The sequence below is a fragment of the Charadrius vociferus genome, unplaced genomic scaffold, assembly GCF_000708025.1.
Source record: "Charadrius vociferus isolate BGI_N301 unplaced genomic scaffold, ASM70802v2 scaffold129, whole genome shotgun sequence".
NCBI classification, from domain to species: domain Eukaryota; kingdom Metazoa; phylum Chordata; class Aves; order Charadriiformes; family Charadriidae; genus Charadrius; species Charadrius vociferus.
The window spans coordinates 4101113-4117807 of record NW_009661374.1 but is presented as its reverse complement, the minus strand read 5'-3'; the positions used below and the strand labels follow the sequence as shown (position 1 = coordinate 4117807).

Genomic DNA, 16695 nt, shown 5'->3' with positions numbered 1-16695 from the left:
GTCACCATAGCTAAACCAGCACTACTGACCCACTAACCTGGCCAACAGCGCACTCTCTGTTGATACCTCTATCAGCCGATGGCGGAGCATGGCAAGCTCCAGGAGCATGGAGAAGGAATCCAGGATAAAGAGCTGTTTTTCTCTGCTGGTCTTTTTTTCTTCGTCTGCTCCTTCCTCTAATAGTGACAGAGCAATCTCTTGCACCAGTGCAGGGTCTTCTATCAGGACCTCAGCAAATAACTGCAAGGAAAGGGGGGGAAAAAAAAAAAGGAAAACCCCAAAATCATTTACATATAGATGACAAAGGTCCTTAAATACTTTAGGGGACAGTTCTCCTTTTTCTTTTTCTCGAGTAATTCATGACTGGAGTTGCTTCTGACTTGCAACCTGTGCAAGGTCAAAATTGTGCCCACCCTGACCCATCCTGACCTCTAAAAATACACTGGCGTTTTGCCACTTGCTTCAAAGGTAAAGACACTGAATCTATAAACCTGACTCTACTCAACAAAGTTTATTTTATTTTTTTTTTATATCTAACACAATATATTTGACTTTTTTATTATAATCAAAATTCAGAAGGCTTTCAGATGTATGTGCCTCTCTAAAGCAGGGGCTCTGTACCTTGGTTCACTTATTACTAGCTGAGGCTATTCCTCCTCTAAAGAGTGTGCAGATCCCAGCACATGTGCCACCGTATGTATGATGCTCCCAAAATGGGGACAGCAAACTCATGCGGTCAGCTAACGCAGCAGAGCTGGACCCCTTTTCTACTTGGGATGGTGCAAGCCTCCAAAAGAGCAGATATCCCAGGAAAGGTAAATGATCAAAAGCTGCAGGTTGGTAATGTGGAGAGCTGGAAAGAAGACAATGGTCCATTGGCTGTTGTCCTGTGGAAGTGGTGTGGAGGAGAAGATGCTCCTTGTCTGTAGCTGTCACAACTTGTACAACTGTGCCACCCTATTCATGTCAGATAGGATTGATGTGGCCACTGCTATAGCTGAGTGGCTTCACACTTCACTGCTCATGCTCAATGAATCACAGATCATGAGGAAATCTGAACCCAGCCATGCAGTTATTAGTAATAAAAGTCTAGATTTCAACACTTGCCATTTGCTACACCTTCACAGCAATATCGAAAAAAAAAAAAAAAGTTTGAAAAGACAACACCCCAAACTTGTGTCACAAGTTGTGCAACTTTATTTTGTCCCTCTTCCCCAAAGCTTTACAATACGCTTTTGTAATTCTATGACTCTGGATGGGTGGGACAGGACAACCCATCTTTATGTGCTTCTTCACAGAGCTGCTACAGGGAGAATAGCATCTTCCCTATTTCCAAAGAGGAGAAGAAAAGAGTTAATAGGCTTAGACTGTAGCAAGGCACATCTGTGCTAGACTTTAAGGAGAACTTGGTAAAGGTGAAGCTGGTGAAGCACTACAACAGACCGCTTGAAAAGGTCTATCACATTAAATGTTTAAGAACAGGACAACTGTTCATCTTATGGGAATAACATTAGTATAGCTGATCCTGCCTTGGGGTGAGCAAGAAAGATCTCATAGTTTCCCAGGGATCATTTAGTTGTGTAATCTCAGAATTCACTTTTCTTTTTATACAGCCTCCCTGATGTTTCTACACAGAAAAAGCACCTGTTCCCAGGCTGGCAGCATCTGTACCTTGCCCCTGGGTAATTTGTTTATTCTGAAGTTGAAAGATGCTTAGGCAGTCAGATGAGGAATAAAAACTGGGTCTTGTAAAACCACCCTTAGTGAAGGGTTGGAAAAACATGAAAGAATGAGGTCCTGGATCACAAAAGGAGCATCCAGGAAGGACAGAAATGTTGACTTTAGTGCACCAGGTCATAAAGAAAAACAACATGTGATCATGTAAAGACTGCATCACCATGCCTATGCAAAAGGAAACCAAATTCAATCTGCTCTGGCAAAGGTAAATTTCCTAAAATTTAAATGCTAGACTTCTACAGCCTTAGCGTCCTCTAAACATTGCCTGCTTGCGTGTGTTTGTCTCATCTGCAGCTTCTGTTGGAGAAAAAGGAATGGGCAAGAAGTAAACACAACAAATCCCCTCCCTTTCCCCCTTGGCAACAGCAGTGTAGTAACTTTAAGATCCATCACAGAACTCTGCCACTGACTTCGAGGATTTAAAACTGAAAAAGTAAATAATCGTTTGTGGTCTGCTGTGGACAAGAGAGTAGTGGGACACTGCCAGTGGATTTTATTGACAGCAGAAAGATGCTGGATAAGTAATTCTTGGGTTTTGCCCCAGGCCAGGGAGGGGAGCGTCCCAGGTGGCTGTGCCCTTCTGCCTTTAGTTTGCTTCTATACTTTCGTACCCATCACCATCTTTCCAATCTCTTCATCTAACTAGTTTTGTCTCCATGCCTAAAACTTTTAATTTTCATCCCCACTCCCTTGATTAATGAGTCCTGCTATCACTGGTTTTGGGCAGCCTGAGCCAATCTCTTTACCAAACCATTCTCAACCCTCCACCCCCATGCAAGGTGCCTCCTTGCCCTGGCCCAAATTGCAGTGCACTTTTTCCCCCATATCTTTTCCTTCCGAAAGGAAGGAACCCACTGGATCTCAGTCCTAGTCTATGTCTCCTAGCTTTTCATCTACCTCAATCTCCACTCCCGTTTACTGGCTGCCACCCCACTTACCAAGCCAGCTGCATTTTCTCAGTGCTCCTGCCCAGCTCCTACTCCAGCTCCTACTTACAAATACTTAAAGGGAGGGTGCCAGGGGGATGGGAGCAGTCTTTTTTCAGTGGTGCCTAGTGATAGGACGAGGGGTAATGGGCACAAGCTTGAACATAGGAAGTTCCATCTTAACATGAGAAGGAACTTCTTTACTTTGAGGGTGGTGGAGCACTGGAACAGGCTGCCCAGAGAGGTGGTGGAGTCTCCCACTCCGGAGACATTCAAAACCTACCTGGACGCCGTCCTGTGCAACCTGTTGTAGGTGACCCTGCTCTGTTAGGGGGGTTGGACTAGATGATCTCCAGAGGTCCCTTCCAACCCTAACCATTCTGTGATTCTGTGATACTCCACTAACGGAGCTGCCGCATCTCCCCTGCAATCTGCTCAGCCGGCTTTCTCTGCTGCCTCCAGTGAAGGCAACATGAGTGACAGCGCAGGCTAACAGCTCCTCGTACTCGCTTTCAATGCTCAGACCCAAATCAAACATGGATTGCTTAGACCAGAGGTATTATTGCAGGGACAGTGGTAAGTCCTGATTTGCCTCAGGTGATAGATACACCAGGGCACACAGAAACTTCAGATAATGTCTTCCTACTGAACGTAGAATCATAGAATCATAGAACTGCTTAGGTTGGAAAAGACCTTTAAGATCATCAAGTCCAATCATTAACCTAGCACTGCCAAGTCCACCACTAAACTATTTCCCTAGGCACCACATCTACACATTTTTTAAATACCTGAAATAACATATTTTATTTTAGTTTATGCTGGCCAAACTTGGCAGGAGTGAAAGCATAGCGTATCACTACCTAGTGAGTCTTCCCAAACTTGAAATGTATGCTCTAAAGCATAACTGTATCACAAGCTTGTAGAGAAAACAGATAAAGAAATTTATTTCCATTTCTTGCTCTCAACAACAACTAAGCTGACTAATTAAAAAAGAAATCAACATGATAGAGACATCCAGCATCAATAATTTCATTCACAATAATTAGCATTTATCAAAATTATAACCAACTGAATTCAGAGTCCTACACCAGGAAATGGTGGATATTATAGTAATAACCGGCTCCACCTATAACAATATTTGCTTTAATGTCCAGTCTTTTTCTTTTTTTGCAGATTGTATACACACACAAATAGAAAACCTGAAGACTTACCATGATTTCGTGTCAGTTTAAGTTTGTGTATTTTCCTTCTCATTAAGCTCAGTGTTCTCACTTTATACTGGCATGAGATCAAGAATTCTACCTTTCTCTGTTCATTTACAGAAAAAAAATCTTGTTTTAAAGGTGGATGGAATGGATCTTCATCAATCATAAGCAAATAACTGAATTGTGAATCACATAGCTAGAACTTTAACCAGCAAGTGTAAATGAACTAGCAAGATCACATTCTTGGGCATTCTGGTTTAAAGAGTCATTACTAACTTAAAAATGGAACTTACATCTTTTTGAATCTGAGAGTTGTAAAAAGTTTCTGGTTTTTCCATAGTTAGCCACTCATCAACTACTAGCTGAAGTACTTGTTTTTCTAGATTACTTGTTTTGCTGGCTGTTTTTGGCCTGCAGATGCCGTAGAATTCCTGGTAGATATACTCAAGAGCTTTGGGGATCAAGTACACCAGACCAAGAGAAGGGTGAAACTCCAGCAAATAAATGTTCTTCAAAGTAGGACTTTAAAAAACAGAAACGGAGAAAGAACAAATAGCTCTCAAATAAGGCCTTTATAAATTGCATATATCAAGAAACCTTGCAATTGCTTAATTTGTAAGAACAATTTGCAATGGCTTTCGTGCACATCAGAAATCAATCATCAAATCTGAAAATAGATCTGAAGCCTTAATAAACGTAATTATGTTGGAACACAACTAAGTAGTCTCATTTGCTAATGAAAACAGAAAATGTTTAAAATTATCTTTCGTTAGCTGACATGTTTTATTAACTGCATTTTCACGTCTACTACGCCCACCCATTAAAACTGTCTGCACTTGAAAATAAGCCCTCAGATAACCAACACAAAATCAAAATGTGTGTTTGGGGAGGAATGTAAACCCTTCATATAACCCGCAGGGCTGCACAGCTGCAGGATGGAGAACATGTGGCAGGTCTGTACTGTGGGTAATATGTGGATTCCACGTGTGAAAACAGAATACAGACGCATCCAACCTGACAGTTGTGCTGGAAAGAGTATAGGCTGTGGCCAAAGGGCAGTGAAAGTTGCAAAGCCAGCTTGGGATACCGATGCAGCAAATCTAAAGCACAGCTAACCTCAGTATCCACTTTCATCATTGCTGTTGAATAAATAATCTGTATCCATGGGAATATTAATGTCCCAGGGTACTGCAAGGTGCAATTATCAAATCCATTGTCATGAAAGGGCAGCGTAAAGGTGATGGGGGAGGAATCACTTTTCTTCTTTGGATGTTTTTCTGGCTATCTAAATAGCATGAGACTAAATAACATGAGACACTGATCTATTGTTTCATTCACCCTAAGACTGTCATTTTTTCAAATAGTCTTATTTTCAGGTTCTGGATCCCAAATTTTTACAATCAATCACAGAAACTAGAACAGAAGGAGGTACTGTCCAGAAAAATAAAACTGTATAATTACTCACCGGCTAGTGTTAAGAGAGATAAGCTGCTTAGTAATTACATTATAAGGAAGCCCAAATTCACCAATGCCACCTCTCTGACCTTCCCGCCAAATCTTGTGAAGGTATTCCCTCTGGGCATCTATCTAAAACTCAGCAATAAACACAAGTGACATTAGCCAATAAAATTCACGCATAGCTAGAAATCAAGGCAAAACCAACTATTCTTCATTTAAACATAAGCTGCAAAAATTTCTATTTATATATATATATATAAATTTCCAAGTCAATTATATATATACCCACTCTAGATTAATTATTCCTGCTAAAATTATTTTGCATCTTTCATATTCCTTCAGAACAAATTTGAACTTCAATGGTGCTGACAAGGCTGTATTTTTATTGCAAGCAATACGGTAGCATTAGTGGAAACAGCAGCACAACAGCAGCCTCTTGTATCAAGCCCCACATTTCCGTTTGTGGATTAAAAGCCAAGTTAAAAAGGTTAGCTAATTAAACTTCCCAACTTGCAGCCTTGGAAATCAAAGCTCAGAGAAAGGAAATATCTTGTGGCAGGATACAGAGGAAAGCTGAGGCAGATTTTTAAATGATAGGAAAAATACGAAGATTTCAAATGTGTTTTCATTATTAGCACAGGAATTCACAGCTATCTGAAATATACTGCTTTTCAAAGTGCACTTGAAAGTACAAGCTTTGTTTATATTCTTTTTAAAGTCTCTTCTTTCCTACTATAAACAGAACTAGTTCCTTATCCACTGCATTACAGAACAAATATAGATTATAATTTTATTTAGCTTCCACACTTCTCAACTATTATTTATAATTGTCTCAAACGGTAGCAAATGTGGCTTTAACATGACATATGAAGCTCTGCAATCTTTCCATCATTTTCTTTCTGATATTGATGAAATTGTAGCTTTCTGCTCTTGAGCCTCAGGCCTTCAACTTACCCAGTATCCACAGATTTCATTATTAAATTAGTATTGACCCATCTTAACACTGTAAAACCATGTAGGCTGTAACCAAAGCTTCCCGTTCTCGATTTCACCTCCTACTTCCCCAAGCTGGATATACTGTAAATTCAACCTACTTGTTGGTTTACTATGTCCTTCAGCAGCTGGAGGTGAAGTTGTAAACAGATGCATTCATCTTTGTAGGTGTTGACAAAATATTCAAGCTTGAGATCAAACCTTGGACGTTTATGCATGATGTCAATTATAGCTTGGGCTAAAGCAAATCTTTCCTCTGGGTCCAGAGCATGTTGATAAGCTTCAAAGTAAACATCTAGAAGCTGAAGAGATATTCAGAAGCACATTTAGAAATGTTTATTCACCCAAATATTCATTCTTTGTTGGGGAGAGATTTCTGAACATGGAGTTTGTCACCTGTATCAAACCAACAGTGACCCAGTATGGCATCTTATTTCTGGCACAGGATATTAATTGATGCTTCATCAGAAGGCTCAACAACAGAACATAGAACAAACTGACCATATGAGAAATTTCTTCCAAATCTTGCCCAGTTAACATGTTTTTTTTTCGTCTGAAGCATGAAGATTTTTATTCTGCACATTTTTCCCTTCAAAAAGTAACAAGACAATGTACTTACTACTTTAAAAACACCTACTTCTTTCCACTCTAATCCATTCTCTGTTTCTTTTCCAGCACACACACTGATTTTGCATCTTTGAAAAACTCCATTTGCCCCAACCTGAAACCTGCAGACTCATCCAAAAGTCCCCGTTATCTCATTTGGCAATGACTGTCACAGTTACCTTACATTTTTTGGAGAAATACCAAATTAATTGAAGATGTAATTAAAGATGCACAAAGGCACATGCCCTCTTCAGGCTCCTCTACCAAGAATAGTTGTAAAGTTTTACTTAAATAAAAATTTTAATTACACAGACCCACAACTTAGAACATAAAAAGAAATGTGCCAAGCACATGTGACAGCATGTGAACTCTCAAGGTGACGTTGTACTACTTTTTGGTCAGATGGCAATTAGATGACTGAAAATATGAACACCCAGTGCTCTTGCTTCTGGACAAATCGGTCATGTCAATATGAAATGATCTAGATCTGGCTATTTTGCATTGACACGCAAGTAGAAAAACATCCATGCTAGTTTCCATACTGAGACCAGAAAACTGTGGAAGAGGAAGATGCAGGAGGGCGTAGGAGGTAACTTGGTAGCTGAGAATTCAGATTTCAATGGAAAGAGTTGAGTCCTCTGATTTAGACCTGCCTGAACTGAAGTGTTCTGGAGGAAGCAAAGACAGTGCTTGAGCAACAGGCCATAAGCAAGTTTTATATTGGCTAAGCTAAGCTGTCTCAGCTGCTGGACAAAGGGCTATTGTTTCCTCATTCAGAAAGAACTCTGTCCAGCTGGAAACAAAGCTAGCAAGAACCACTTCCATTTCATTTCAGTTAAAAGCAAAAGACCTCCAGCAACAGCACATCTGTACATTTAATCCTGCCTTGGGAGTTGGGTTGTGAGAGCAGATCAAGAATATACTCTTTGAGGGTTTTGGAAGAGAATTAGTGCACTGTTGCTGTAGACATTTCATTCTTCTCTGCTGGGAGTTTTTCTTCCCAAAAGAAAGCAAATTTCCTTATATGGAAGGCCTGTGATAAAAATAAAAGGCAGAGTCACAGAGGTAGCATGATCATACAGCAGTGGAAAGAGAAGTATATTGGGATGAGAACAGAAACTTTGTGAACTAGGCAATTAGATAGTATTTTATATAGCTCTGTAACACAAAGCCCCTCTATGAAAATGGGAGAGTGGCCTTAGGAGATTTCCTAAACTACATACAACTATTTTAGTTTAAAAGGTTTTCTATTTATAGCCTCTTCAGTGGTACACAGGAGATGCCCTAACACCCTCTAGCATTCCTATTTTGAGAGCTGCCCTGTGTTACTCCAGGTCTGAGAACAAAACATTTGAAGTGTATGAAGGCAACCTCAATTAGTGCCATTTCTCCCTTCTTTGGAAGTGGACTATCTGCTCCTTTCCACTTCCTGACACTCACAGCATTGTGGGACTCACCAGTCCCAAAGGCAGGAATATGCTTCCAAACTCCTCTGGGTCCCTTCCTCTGAACTTGTCTACTCTTCATCGTTCAAGACTGAAGTCTTTGGGCAGAAACCCTGTATGCTTTCATATCCCATGGCAACATACAGACTCATGACTAGATTCAGTGAGGGGAAGGGGAAAGCCTGCAGGATATACAGCAGCCCTTGTGAATGGCAAAGCTACAAATCACTTATTGCATTTTTAGTGTTGGTTTGTTGGGTTTTTTTAACTCCATACTAAATAATGGCATTTTTTGCTCAAATAGAACTATAGAATCATAGAATGGTTTGGGTTGGAAGGGACCTTGAAGATCACCTAGTTCCAACCCCCCTGCCATGGGCAAGGACACATTCCACTATATCAGTTTGCTCAAAGCCCCATCCAGCCTGGCCTTGAACACTTCCAGGAATGGGGCCTCCACAACTTCCCTGGGCAACCTGTTCCAGTGTCTCACTACCCTCACAGAAAATAATTTCTTCCTAATACCTAATCTAAATCTACCTTTTTTCAGTTTAAAACCATTACCTCTCATTCTACCGTGACACTCCCTGTTAAAGAGTCCCTCTCTATCTTTCCTGTAGGGCCCCTTTAGGTACTGGAAGGCTGCTATAAGGTCTCTCTGGAGCCTTCTCTTCTCCAAGCTGAACAACCCCAACTGTCTCAGCCTATCTTCATAGGAGAGGTGCTCCAGCCCTCTGATCGCCTTCGTGGGCCTCCTCTGGACTCGCTCCGACAGGTCTATGTCCTCCTTATGGGGCTGCAGAGCTGGACGCAGTACCCCAGGGCGGGTCTCACAAGAGTGGAGTAGAGTAAAATACATTAACTCACAAAGAAGAAATAAATTTATAATATATATAGAATCATATATCCAGGTTTTATTAATAAATGGATTATTTTTTTATGCTGTAATATACAAAATTTCTCTCTGGTTCCTTCTGACAAAGGGTAATCCAAATGATGGGGCTACCTAGCTGCAGACTGAGTCTCTTTACCCTGGGCTTCACAACGATGCAATGATTACAATTCTAATGACAGCCATAAAAAGTTCTCTGCACCCTGTCCAGAAAGCAGGGACAGCCAGGACCACAGGAATAATTTGCATCTTGGACTTTCTGGTGGCCCAGGCTCCTCCAGGCTGGACGTGATTCTTCCTAGTCTATATGTACTCCATTCCCTGGCATGCAAACAGGGGAAGAAAACTCTCTGCAGTTTTGCTTTGGAGATGGTCTTGTCCTTCCCAGTCATCTTTTCCAGTGGTGTATGGCTCTCCCTAAGGCCTTGCAGAAGTGTTTCCAACCCATGGCACAGCAGCTACAGACACTGCTGTCTGACAGCAAGAGCACATCTGCTCCCTTGTTGCAAAAGCCATTCCATGTGGTCCTTTGGACCCAACTCACAGCACCCACCAGCTCCAACTCTCTGCACCCATCCTGGCACCAGGCTCCCAAAGCATCTGAAACCGATACCACCACCTGTGGTTGCTGGTTCTGACATCCATGTGTATACACAAAGGGAAATGCAGTTGAAAGGGAACCTTGCACAACCTGAAGTGAAAAGATTGCAAATCACTGTTTTCAGACCAAGAAAAGCTTCTGTACCTGGCATTTTTTTTCCAAGAAAGCAGTTTCACAGGTCCAGAGGTCAAGCAGAACAGCACATCGATCCACAGAGGCATGTGCCCAGCCAAGGATGTTGCTGCCACTGAACTGCTCACAAGTTACATTGCCTAAGACAAAAAAAAAAAAAAAAAAAAGTAGAAAACAAGCAGATGCCAGTATCAGAGGGATTTCCACATGCCTAGAGTTCCAGGGCTTGTGGTAATTCTTTTTATTTATAGCACAGTGTGGTGGGTTTTGCTTGCCAGGGAACCCCAGGCCAGAAAAATATTTCAAGTCCTGTAAGCTTTGGAGGGCCTCAGAGTATTCTGCAAGGCAAAGAACAAGCACACCAGGCATTTGGTTTAAACATATCTCTTCCATCACCTTTTATCAAATATTCCTTGAGAGGCTGGAGTTCAAAAGATCCACATCAAGAAATAAATCCAGAGAAAGCACAAGAAAACTAGGGGAGGAAAGTGAAGAGAAGCTTAATTTTTCACAGCACCAAATTGTGTTGGGACCTCCTCACCTTCATTCTCAGACCAAAGAAAAGCAGCACAGACTACTCAATGATAAATTTTATAAAGAGATACAGCAGGGCAGAGTGCTGACCCAGGGGAAGGCTTTCTTTTCAAAAGGCTTGCTATTAGAAAAGACAGTCGTCATACTTTAAAATGACTGTGAAGGAACGAAAAAAGAATCACTACAAATGTTTCTACACAAGCAGCCTTTGAGAAACCTTTAAAGAAATCATGCTTTTGGTTTCTTGGTTGTGATATTATCTAAATTAGAGCTAATTTTGACAATGATAAATCAAGCAGAGTGAATCTGAAATGTTTAGAGCTTCAGAGTTAAAAATCAGCCATGGGGTAAATAGAAGAGGCTTCAGCAGCTGCTCTCAGCTCCAGACTTTAAGTGTCTTATTTTTCAAAAGCTGAACAAAAGAGTCATTTGAAGTCTATGAGCACTGGAGAAGTCAACATTAAAAGTGTTTGGGTCCATGGCACACAGAAAGAGACCATAACAAGAAGGAGCATAAGGAACTAGGACAGGGTGTACATGATCAGCCCTCAAGTGTACTGTGTGAGGGTGATAATGAAGTGACCTATAAACACAAGAACTGCTACACCAGACTCATTCAGTAGTCTGCCTCCTGTAATTACAGAATCACAGAATAGCTGAGGTTGGAAGGGAACTCTGGAGGTCATCTAGCCAAACCTCCTGCTCCCAAGCAGGGCTACATAGGGTGGTTTGCCCAGGGCTGCGGACAGTCAGATTTTTAGTATCTCCACATTTGAATATCTCTCAGCAACCTGTGCCAGTGTTTGACCACATTCACAGTAAAAAAAAAAGTGTTTTCTTGTGTTCAGATGGAATTTCATGTGTTTCAGCTTGTGGCCAGTGCCTCTGGTACAGTCAGTGGGGACTGCTGAGAAGAGTCTGGCTCCCTCTTCTTCATTCCCTCCTAACAGGTATTTATACACACTGATTAGGTCCCTCCTGAGCCTTCTCCAGGCAGAACAGTCCCAGCTCTCTCAGCCTGTCCTTATATGAAAGATGGTCCAGAAAAAGGTCCACAATGAAGACCTTCAGGTGATTTCAAAGGAGGTCCTAGCAGGCATTTAGGCTTTCACAGGTTTGTAAAGGTTTTTGGTCATTTAATCCTCATCTCTGCCTTGCATTCTATGTCAGAACATTCGAGTTTAAGGAAGAACACAAAAGCATCAAAACCAGTAATTCCAGTAATTTAAGAGATATTTTGTGCAATTCTCTGAATATCATACATGTTTGTGCCATTTATTCACTGTTTTCTATTGGCCCTCCCCCCATACTTTCTACAATTACAAGTTTCTTCCTCCTCACTATTCTACAAGTACAGCTGCTCTTTTTAGAAATCTGTAATACAGTCTGCCTCAACTCAGTTCTTACTATATAAAAAAAAAAAAAAGCAGCAGGAAAAAAGGAAGTTTAGAACATCAAACATTTTGCAGCTTTTTATTTACAACTGAGAAAAGTTTAAAAGTGGTGGGAGGTAAATTTAGTTCTGCAGAAAAGCAATCTAATACATTAATTAAAAGACATGCAGAAACAATTAACATTTTTCTTCTCTGACTCTCTCTCTGTGCCTTGAAGATGTGCTTGCTCATTATATTACTTAACTACATCAGTAGATGTCCCTTCTGTGTTATTTTCCCCTCCAGGATGACTTTGATGTCTATGACCCTGAATAAGTGCAAAATTGCGACATTAACAACATGTGACAAGCAATTCCACATGCTCAGTTAGGTCTTTGTAACACATTCATCACCTAGCTAACTAGGATAGGATAAAGAAATGTCCCAAAAATCCGGTCAGCATTTGGTCTTGCAGAAGTACAGCAACGATTCAAGAAGTCATAGGATCGGCCTACTTTGAAAACAGCAAACCAAATTATCACAGGTCTTTTGGACGTGTAGATACCTTACTTTTCTCTTTCTTGATGTACTGGCTGGCCACAAGCAGCAGCTGGTTCTCAAGCTCCTTCAGGTCCTCTAAAGCCACATCGTATATTATGTAAACACCTCGCTGGTCCTGTGTGTGAATGTATCCATCTTCACTAGTGTGAAAGTCGCCGTGGTTTTCCACCTCTGCAAACTCCATGAACTGAGTGCTGTGGACCTGTGCCATGAAAAACAGACACAGAGATACAAGCAGCTCCGCAAGGATTGCAATTCTGTATAATCAACAGATCTAAGGGTGGACCTGGCCTAGGAACATGAGGAACATGGTATTTTGTCACTAGCAAAGAACAATATTGCCGAGATATTATTTTTTACAGGTAACACCTACACTGTGGCTTCATTTATACTATCATGGAGTAAGACAAACTGTATGAAATTACTATTGTGCCTACTATTTCCTTCGGGCATATAAATCTACAAAAAGCACCACGGAGGCACCAAAATGAGAAGACTGGCTCCTGAACTAAGGTAGAACTTTTTCCCCTTTTTTAATTTAGCTCAAATTTGGCAAAAAGTCTCTTAAATTCTAATATTAAAATATGAAGTCAACATATTTTTTAAAAACTTCTTGGGTAAGTTACACTTGCAAGATTTGGAGATAAGCTCACACGCACAAAGACTTCAGTACTAATTAAAAGGAACACCCATTGACTGATGTCCCGAATTGCTGTGACATCAGCACTTGTTCAATAGAATAGTTCAACAATGACCTTATTTTTCTAAAAAAACATCAGCATCTATAAAAGAGAATCATCTACCCTGGCAGTGAGTCACTAGTTAGTTTGGTAACACCCCAGGCAAGAATCCAGTACTGCAGTCAGCAGAAGCGGCGCTAGCTTTCAAAATATTCTGTTTCTTGACTAGGAGTGCCACAAAGGGAATTACATACATCTACCTCTTGGTGTATAATTACAGAAGTTAATCTCCCAGTGTAAATAAGCACTTGGTACAGTGGTATAGCCATAGAAACCTTCAAAAATGGCTCTTCTTCTAAGAAGCTAGCAAGCAAATATAAGCTCCTCATTTCCCACTGTTTGTTTTTACTATTTCCTGGTATGTAATGCACCTTTGTTCTCACTTCAGTGCCAAAGAATGATGTACAATGTATTGGGACTTCCTCCTTTCACTGGCTCTTCTAATATAAGCCTTTACAGGATCCCCAGTGCTACCCAAAGTTTACCTGCTAGCACCTGAATGTCTCAAAGGAAAGGAAAAGGTCTTTGCTTTAGTCATGGAAATCTTAATCAAATTTAAACGTACTGGGAAGAACAGCTTGCCAGCCTCACAGATCTATGCTGGATCAGAATTCATTCTTTACCATAAAGTTAATGAGGCAGCCCTTCAAAATGTACACATTATTTGAACATAGTGTTGGATCAGCCTCGTCAGGTTCCTTTCCTTTTTTCACTGCAGTGTTCTGCACTCTCTGTTCTTTCATTATTCTTCTGAACAGACTATTTGTTTCACCGCTTTTAGCGATGTGGTGCAGAATTTGCTAAAGGTTAAATCAAAGCCCTTTATAGAAGAATTAAATTCAACTTGATTTAGGCAAATAACTGAGCTAATACTGGGCTGACTTCACCATAGCAGATAGAAGGGGCTTTTAGTCATGTTTTTAAACATCCTTATGGAGAATATTCATTGAAATATCTCCACTTTCAAGCTTGATTTTTTTTCTGATGATTCCTGCTCTGTGCCACTCCTAAAAATCTCAGTCAAGACTACTGCATTCTGCAGAATGGGCATGTGACTACAAAACTGGAGAGTTCTAACAAAACCAAAAAGAAATTAAGACTTTCTCCCTGTTGTGTTTGTTTTAGGAGTCATATTTTAAAGAGACTACCCAAGCCTTCTAAAGATTACTTATGCCAATAAAAAACATTAATACCCACTTATATGTCTATAACAACAAATCAAGTAACTGGATATTTATGTGTGATGCTTTTTGCCTGCGGGTTTTTGCTTTCCTTCTCTAACTCTGCTTAGATTTACTGGGGCTTGATAAATCCCTTTTGAGTTATAAAGCAACAGTTATGCACCTACATATATTTTATCTACTTTATTCCAAGCTGAATCTCAGCAGGGGACAGAAAAGAGTTTTAATTTAATGTAATGTATTGTTTTGCAGGGCCTTCTGTCATTGGAACTCATGTCTCTGATAATTTCCATCCCAAGCAGTCTGCTAGGAAGCGTGCAACACTGCCTCTGAATCTCGGTTTCGGATACATTGCCAACTGAGCCATCACACGGGCTCACAGCTTGCAACGCGGAGGGATTCATAACACAGGTACACCTCCAATTTTGGGCATAGAGGAGATGCTAAAAGTGTTTTAAAAACAATGCTACATGCTTTGGGTTTATAGCACGTGCCAGAGAGTATGTTAGATAGGTCTCAATTAGTCTGCCAGTAAAATGGCTTTATTATTGTTTCGTTCTTGAGAGACAGTCTGTGCAGTATATTTTAAAAAAAAGAAACACATTTGAAGCTGTTTGTTGTTAAGGAAATACTGTTGCCCCTGCTTGTAAATTTCTTGCCAATTAAACTGTAATAGGATTAATAAATATTTATCTAAGCTTTAGTTGAAGTTCAAGCGTATATATCTATATCCATGTTCAGGGGAAGGAGGAGCCACTGTGAAATAACGTCTCTCTCATTGCTTGGAGCTCTCTGAAGTATTTCACAGCTAATCTCCAGATCAGAGAGTGCTTAGACCGAAGGTCAGGATTGATCTTTGCATCATTTCTTCTACGACAGAAAAAAAGGGAATGAACATAAATGTATATTATGCTGAGTTCAGAAGGGGAGTTTGTCACAACGCCTGCTTCCCAGAAAACCGACACCTCCCATTGGAAAACATAAGTTTTTAAATTACCTTTTCTGACTGGAAAATTCGAAGATGCTGGACCACCCCGTTCAACATTTCTTAAGGGGAAAATCACTTTTTTCTAGTTCCAAGTAACTTTTCATTTAGGAATTTTAATTTACTAGATTTTTAAAGGATAAGTGTGTCCATATTAGAAATAAAACTAAAGATACCTTAAAAACATCATCAACTCCATGTCCTCCCCACACATTTCACATTTCAAAGAGGTTTAGATTTTTTTATGTTTAGGGACATAAAGTTTTTTTCTGATTTTTTTCTTTGGGGGGAGGGGAGTTGAAGTCTTAATATAAGCAACAAACGGCGGCCGGAAGCCTAGTTCCTTTTTGGTTCTACCCACAAACTTTGGGATGAGTGTTAGGTAGTAGGGCTGCAAGGAAATTATACAGCTCAAAAGACAAAACACTACATAACATCTAAACCACTAATCTCAGCATGATGTATTGATTCTGTTCAGTATATTTTACAAAAAAGTTGGGGAAACCAAAGTTTGATAAGCCTTAGGAATTTAATTCAAATTATTATTTCTCCCGTCTGTGAAGCTAAGTGTACTAATTATATCACTTCAGCCACATGCCCTCATATAAGGTTAAAAAACAGTAAGTCCTAAACTCTACCTAAATCTAAAGAATACATTTTAGAAGTCGTTAGGAGTTACTTAAACAAGAATTTCCATAAATTGCAAAATGCCTCTAATTTCTCATGAACATGGACTCTGCGTGATAATCCTGCACTTGAAAAGGTCCCAGTTTAAGCACAGCCAACAGCACCGGTCTAAGTAGATGTTTATCTGGCAGGCAGTATTGGCATTATACTTCGATGTGTCTGAAGTTTCTCAGAGGTTTGCTCAGACCGCTGGTAGACACAGGTGTTTCCCTGTTAGGTGTAAGGTGAGACACGTGGTTCTGAGGAACAAGCTACACTGAATCCCTCAGATGACTCAGCAATTGGTCTCAACATAGCTTGCACAGAAGAGAGAACTGGATTAGGTACTCCAGTTGAAGTACACGTTTTGGAAGACAAAAGGCTGGGTGGTACCTCACCTTGTAGTCTGCCGGTGTGTAGTGAACATATGGCTGTGAACTCAGGCCACCAAAAGCACCAGTGCCTCCTTTGGCAGCACTGACCCAAGAGGTGTCTTCTGCACTGGGAATTAGGTGACCAGCCTTGAAGGAGAGGCCAGAGGTACTGATGGTCAAGCTTCTCTCCACGGACCTGAAGTAGTTAAGGATCCCCAGGCACAGTCGCTGAAACAAACCGGAGCAAATGCACAACTGCATTTTCAGTTGGATGACAGCTCTCCTC

At 40.6% G+C, this 16695-nt stretch overlaps 1 protein-coding gene across 1 annotated transcript in view; it reads right to left on the bottom strand.

Annotated features, from left to right (window-relative positions):
* The window catches only part of LOC104294285 (transmembrane protein FLJ37396), a 39683-nt gene that overhangs the window by 7551 nt on the left and 15437 nt on the right, over positions 1-16695 (bottom strand). Inside the window, exons 13-19 of the mRNA XM_009893871.1 lie at positions 16434-16637; positions 12445-12665; positions 10008-10104; positions 6421-6621; positions 5334-5455; positions 4162-4390; positions 38-240 (exon numbers count right to left, since the gene is read on the bottom strand). Of these exons, the coding sequence (XP_009892173.1) occupies positions 38-240; positions 4162-4390; positions 5334-5455; positions 6421-6621; positions 10008-10104; positions 12445-12665; positions 16434-16637 (1277 nt within the window). The remainder of the gene's footprint in view (positions 1-37; positions 241-4161; positions 4391-5333; positions 5456-6420; positions 6622-10007; positions 10105-12444; positions 12666-16433; positions 16638-16695) is intronic.